This window comes from Parasteatoda tepidariorum, chromosome 10 (genome assembly GCF_043381705.1).
Source record: "Parasteatoda tepidariorum isolate YZ-2023 chromosome 10, CAS_Ptep_4.0, whole genome shotgun sequence".
Classification (NCBI taxonomy): Eukaryota; Metazoa; Arthropoda; class Arachnida; order Araneae; family Theridiidae; genus Parasteatoda; species Parasteatoda tepidariorum.
In genome coordinates this window covers 74,588,332-74,594,331 of record NC_092213.1, presented here as the reverse complement: position 1 = coordinate 74,594,331, position 6,000 = coordinate 74,588,332, and the positions used below count along the sequence as shown (strand labels likewise).

Below are 6,000 nucleotides of genomic sequence, written 5' to 3'. Positions count from 1 at the left end.
GGGGGGGGGGTGGAATTAGGAGTTTTTATCCAATGCTCTCTCTAGCTTACCAACTCGCGTAATTGCATCTCATTGATAATTTTTCTCTTATGTCGATTTTTTTTTTCAAATAAGCTTAAAACAATTTGTTTAAAATAAACAATTAATTTAGTTTTTTACTGGAACATTTTGTTAATTGTAACGATTTTGTTAATTGTAATGATTATCTGGATTTGAGAAATAAGCTGATGTGCATAGAAGGGATAAACTTTTTTTTTACTTAAGTAACTCATATATTGATATAATTTACTGTAAAAAATAAACTAATTATAAAATATGCTTAGATTATTTGTAAGTCAAGCAGTAGTGCTGAATTAAATATTTCACGTGACACATTATGTTACTGTTTCTTAAAAGAGCTCAATTAATTTTTTCGAGTTTTAATCTTTTAATGCTCCAGACATAAAAAGCTTTAATTAATTTTTTTATGTTATTCCTTTTCTATAAATACTTTAACTAATTCTTTATTCAAAACGAAAAGCTTTCTCACACTTTTAATTTCGCATCCTGTCCCTTAATTTATTTTTGGTTCAAGTATGCATTAATTATAAGTCCGACATTTTTCCCTTTGCTCTTTGTGGGAATCGAGTGACCCATTTAATAAACCAATTACAATTACTATGATTTCCCTTATTCCCTAAAACGAGACATTTTACGGATTTACTTCGCAAGATTTTCCCTAGCTTCTGTTGAGGAGCACAACGATTTCGTTTCTACTTTGATAACCGTTCTCTGTCTAATAACTAATAAATAAATTTTGTATCCTCTTTCCCTGCCTAACACCTGTTTTTATCCCTCTACTCGGCAACGACGTTATATATATATATAACGTCGTTGTATATATGTGGCCTGTGGTTATTGCAGAGTCACTTAGAATAATCTTTACAATTGGAGGGTAAAAAAATGGTAAAATTTATTATTTAACAGTTGTTTTCTATTTTAATAAATTAGATTTAGCCCACTAGGACTAGATGTATATGTATCCATTTCAGAAGGTTGTCACTCTGTTCTTTTCTGTCTTAAAGAAATTAAACGTACTCATACCCCATAACTACGGCTGATTTTCCGTGCTTTCGGAAAATATTTTTCTTAGTGGTAGCAGAGGAAATGCATTTATATTTTTAATAAATTACAATTAAAGAAATTTAGCCTATTACTATATGTAATTAATTTAAATGAATTTATAAATGATCATAGACAACTGTTTATGTTCTTAACCCCTTGGGGACGGGTGATTCAGAAAAGCATTCGTACAAAATCAGAATCAAGTTGTGATTAAATAAAAAACGGTAACTTAAATGTAGTCGTTGCTAATTTGATAGATTTACTTTGCTTTTACTTTAATTATTGTTAGTTTAATCATATATATAATCAATGTTAATTCAAAGTATAATTAAATAGTTTTATTTTGAACAAAGTAATGGTGAATTAAATAAATCAAACAATTATAATTCCGCCCACAAATAAACTGCTAAGGAANTATATTGAATTGCTTCTTCGCCGTAATAAATTTACATCATATATTAGGACCTATCGCTTTTAGTATAAACTAATTTGTGATTTCCGCTTCTGCGTTTTCGCTCGCCACTCTACTCATCACTGCATCGTCACAATTCTAGGCGCCCACGGGCACTACCTTAGATGAAAAAGTCAATTGTCCGCTTCGCGGACAGGTACTTTGTATCCTACTATAGTTCAAGTTCAAGTTCCGTAATAAATTTCCTTGCAGTGAATTGTTATGGTTGAGAATAGATTAACACCTCCCGAATATTATCTAATATTGAAATAGGTCTTCTACCAGTATTTTCTCTTTTCCTGTACGAGTATTCTCACTTTTCCCGGTGTGCACGTGTTCAAGAATCGTAGACAATTAAAAACTGAAGCTAATAGAACTGTGGGTATTTTCGTTAAAGTTTTAAAAGTTGTTCTTCGAAGGAACTGGATAATAATGGCGTTTTACATGAACTTTTAGATCATTTCCATGCAGCGGTGTGGAAAATACCATTAAATCAAACAGGAAGAAGAAAAAAGAAGGGGGGGGGGGACAGAATTTCATTATATTAGGTATCACTAGAAAAAATTTTCCTTTCCAAAGACCCTAGAAAGTTGGCAGTCCTGTAAAAACTAACTAGATTTTAATAAATTTTTGTTAGTTTATTTCAAATTGTCTACCACTTTTACATTTTATAAGACACTGCGACTACTTACATAAATGCACTTTTCATATTATTATATAACAAATGAATGCATAGCTAATTACACCCTTTTTTGCGAAAAGTAATTTAACAGTATTTTAAATGATGATAGCAATATTATAGAAATTTTTTTGGTAAAGAGGATCAATCTTAAATTACATGTTTAAATTATTTATTTTCTGTAGTGGTTATTGAAGAGTCACTTAGAATAATCTTTACAATTGGAGGGTAAAAAAATGGTAAAATTTATGATTTAACAGTTGTTTTTTATTTTAATAAATTAGATTTATCCCACTAGGACTAGATGTAAATGTATCCATTTCAATAGCTTGTCACTCAGTTCTTTTCTGTCTTGAAGAAATTAAACATACTCATACCCCATAACTACTACGGATTTTCCGTGCTTTTGGAAAATATTTTTCTTAGTGGTAGCAGAGGAAATGCATTTATATTTTAAATAAATTACAATTAAAGAAATTTAGTCTTTTACTATATGTAATTAATTTAAATGAATTTATAAATGATCATAGACAACTGTTTATGTTTTTAATTAAAGATTTTTGAAATTTCGCTTCGTTGGAAAAAAAATGTGTATTATTTCAATTGTACTGTAGAGAAAGAAAAATTTCCAAAAAAAAATGTGTGCATTCGTTTTCTAAGCTTGTGTATTAATATAAATTTCATCACTGCGAATTGAAATTATACTGTGACTATACGTTATAACGGAAGAAAATGCTAAGCTTAACCTGCACTAGTTCACTCAAAGAAATTGAATGAACGGAATTCATTCCGCTACTTGCTCCGCTTTCTAAAATAGTATTTTCTAGTGGTAGCGAATTTAAATTACTTTTAGTTTAGTATTTTTCATTTTAAGTAATTTTTTACCACTTAATATCAAAAATTATAAGTATCATATAAAATGCAACGTTGCAGCAACAATTTGCTGGTTATTGTATTAAAAAGTAGACGTAACCATCTTTCTTTAACGAACTTTACTAAAACTGTTCCAGAAAGCGGAGCAGTTGCAATTTGCATCCCTGGGAATTATTTGGGTTCTATTTTTCAAGATACATCCACGAGCAAACTTAATTGCAAGTTAATGCTTCACTTAGAGAAAATTGAGTGTATATAGGAATTCATTCAAAAATTTATTTTTTAATCATATTAAAAAAAAATTATTTTATAAAGTGGTAATTAATGAATTAACTAATTTTTATTATTCACATAGTTGGTGCATTTTTCTTAAAAAGTCCTTCCTTTTCGACCGAACTGAATTGTCAAAAGAGTGGAAACGGAGAAATAAAATTCCAAATGTGCGTTTATTCCTTTTTATTTAATTTTTACAACTAAATTGATGTTGGACACTGTTAGGCGGCATCTTTCGAAAAATTTTAAAATACAATTGTCATTATCCAATCAGAAATTGAGATTTAAGGCTTGGGGTAGTTTAGATTCTCAATAAATTTTTTCAGACCAAATTAAGCTAATGCAATTCTGCGCAATCTATTTAATTGATGGTTAAAATGTAAGCAGTTGCCTGTTTTTAGATTTTTTTTTAAGTACGTATGTTTTTATGCAGGAAGAATTTTTTAGGATCTTTTAAAGGATTTTTTTGCAATTTTAAACTGTAATAAAACTAGAGTTTAAAAAATATAAAACCTGATAAACGTGTAATTTTAAATTGTTTTTTGAAAACCACAAATCGCTTCATTTTCTCACTATAAAATTGAGAAAAAAATCATAAAAGCTCTAAATATATGAAGCACTATTTTTCCTAAACTAATAAAGCAACTCCTTTATTTTCTACTTTTATTGAAAGGTCTGTCTATTATTGCTGTCTAATAATACTATATCATCAAAAGTTTGTTAAGTACAACAAAAATATCAAGAAAACACAAATGAAAAATTTTACTTAAATTTCAAGATGGCCAGAAAAGAGGCCTCTTAAGCATCATTGATAAGACCCATGTATAAAACAGGTTTTAAGCAGTCCTTATTAAAAATTTAAAAAAAAAATTATGTAGTATATTTACGATAAAAGCAGTTATTATATTTTCGCATCGTGTCACTGTTTCAGTTATAAAAGGACTTTATAAACTTAAATATAAATGAATAACCCTATTTTATTGTTATGTTGTTGTTATAACCAGAGTATTTCATGTCTCTGACTGATCCTAAACCATAATAAAGGCTTAATTCCGGTTTATTTAATGAAATCCTAAGTTTGAATATTTATTACATTGTCATAAAAATTAACTCATTTAGATATAGAGATGGAACGAAATGAAATTTTACAAACATAAATACAGCGTTGTTTAAACTAAGTGATTAAAACCTCAAAGCAAAATGGCAAGAAAAAACACAAATTATAGGAGATTCTAGTACCTGCTTGGGCCAACTCTATGTAGCCGCGGTAGCTCAAGGAATAAAGCTCTCACCTTCCAATGAAGTAGTCCAGGTTCAAATTCCAGCGATGATTAATCGCTGGAATTTGCATAAGGCACATTGCTGACATAAAATATATCCTCAGTTTTATACGAATCATTGGCTAGAATCCCCTTACCATCTGAGTAAACGTAGCAGGTTTTAATCGTTTTCCTCTAAATGTAACGAAAATGTTACTTCCGTCAAAAAGGTTCTCAATGAAGGTTATTTCATCCCAATATCTGAGTCAGGAGTTCCCTTGTCTTCTGAGTTCAGTTCAAAATAACAAATCTACTGAATTGAACATTGAAAATCGTAGATCCAAAAATAGCTCGGCTGTTCAACACCGGTTATAAAGTAACATAAAATGAGTCGTAACCACTATAGGGTGACTCATTATTAAACATATGTCCAATAATTTCTATAGATTAACCATAGGACGTTTTAATTATTTTATTACTTCACTGGACTAGAAGTTCTTATATTAGCAATAATATCGTATTTGTTTTTATCCCTACCAAAGAACAATTATCATAATTAAGAGTATAGTGCGGCCTTCAAGAGAACTCCTCCAGACACAGTCTCGCGTCGTGCCATGTACCATGGTTACGAGGAAAAGTCACTTCGAATAGGGGTGTGGGGTGAATAGTTTTGTCTTGATCTTGGCACAGGTCAGCGTGAGTAAACAAATCGACACCTTCATTCCTCCATTGCAACCCCATTAGAAATGTGCTTTCGCTTGTTACCATAGCAGCAGACAGCCTCAAACTATTAGTCTGGAGAAGTTCTCCTTTAAGCCGCACTGTACTCAGATCAAAATCAGTAAAAATAATCTATAATTAGATTCGAAAATGTATCGCCTGTAACGATATCAGGTGTTAAAATTAACATTTACTATTGGTGTTTTTGTTTGCATAGATTTTGAAAGCAGAAGGACACAAATTCCACCCTGAGTGTTTCAAATGTAGTGCCTGTAAAAAGTGCCTGGATGGTGTGCCTTTTAGTGTCGATCCAGACTCTAAGAATGTTCTTTGCATGGATGATTATAAAAAGTAAGACTTCTTATAAGACAGTAGCTTAGCATGCACTTTCAGTATATATTTAATGCTGTTTCTCAAAAAGCTTCATTAGGTATAATGTCTTTAAAAATTTTTATTTTCTAACTAAACGCTTGCTCTGCAGATACAGAACTGCCAATTTTTTTACGCTTTGCGAAACAATTTCTTTCAGTGGTTGCGAATTCTATGTTTTAATAAGTAATTCTATGTTGAGTAAATTTAATTTAAAATTATTGTCCACACCACTACATGTGAAAATTTAAAAAGTTTATATCGAACGTCAC

General features: G+C 30.2%; 1 protein-coding gene across 4 annotated transcripts in view; it reads left to right on the top strand.

Annotated features, from left to right (window-relative positions):
* LOC107444312 (Wilms tumor protein 1-interacting protein) overlaps positions 1–6,000 on the top strand; it is a 40,602-nt gene that overhangs the window by 27,646 nt on the left and 6,956 nt on the right. For all 4 annotated transcript variants that reach the window (XM_043050984.2, XM_071187177.1, XM_043050982.2 and 1 more), the window contains exon 6: positions 5,577–5,710. In XM_043050984.2, the coding sequence (XP_042906918.1) occupies positions 5,577–5,710 (134 nt within the window). The remainder of the gene's footprint in view (positions 1–5,576; positions 5,711–6,000) is intronic.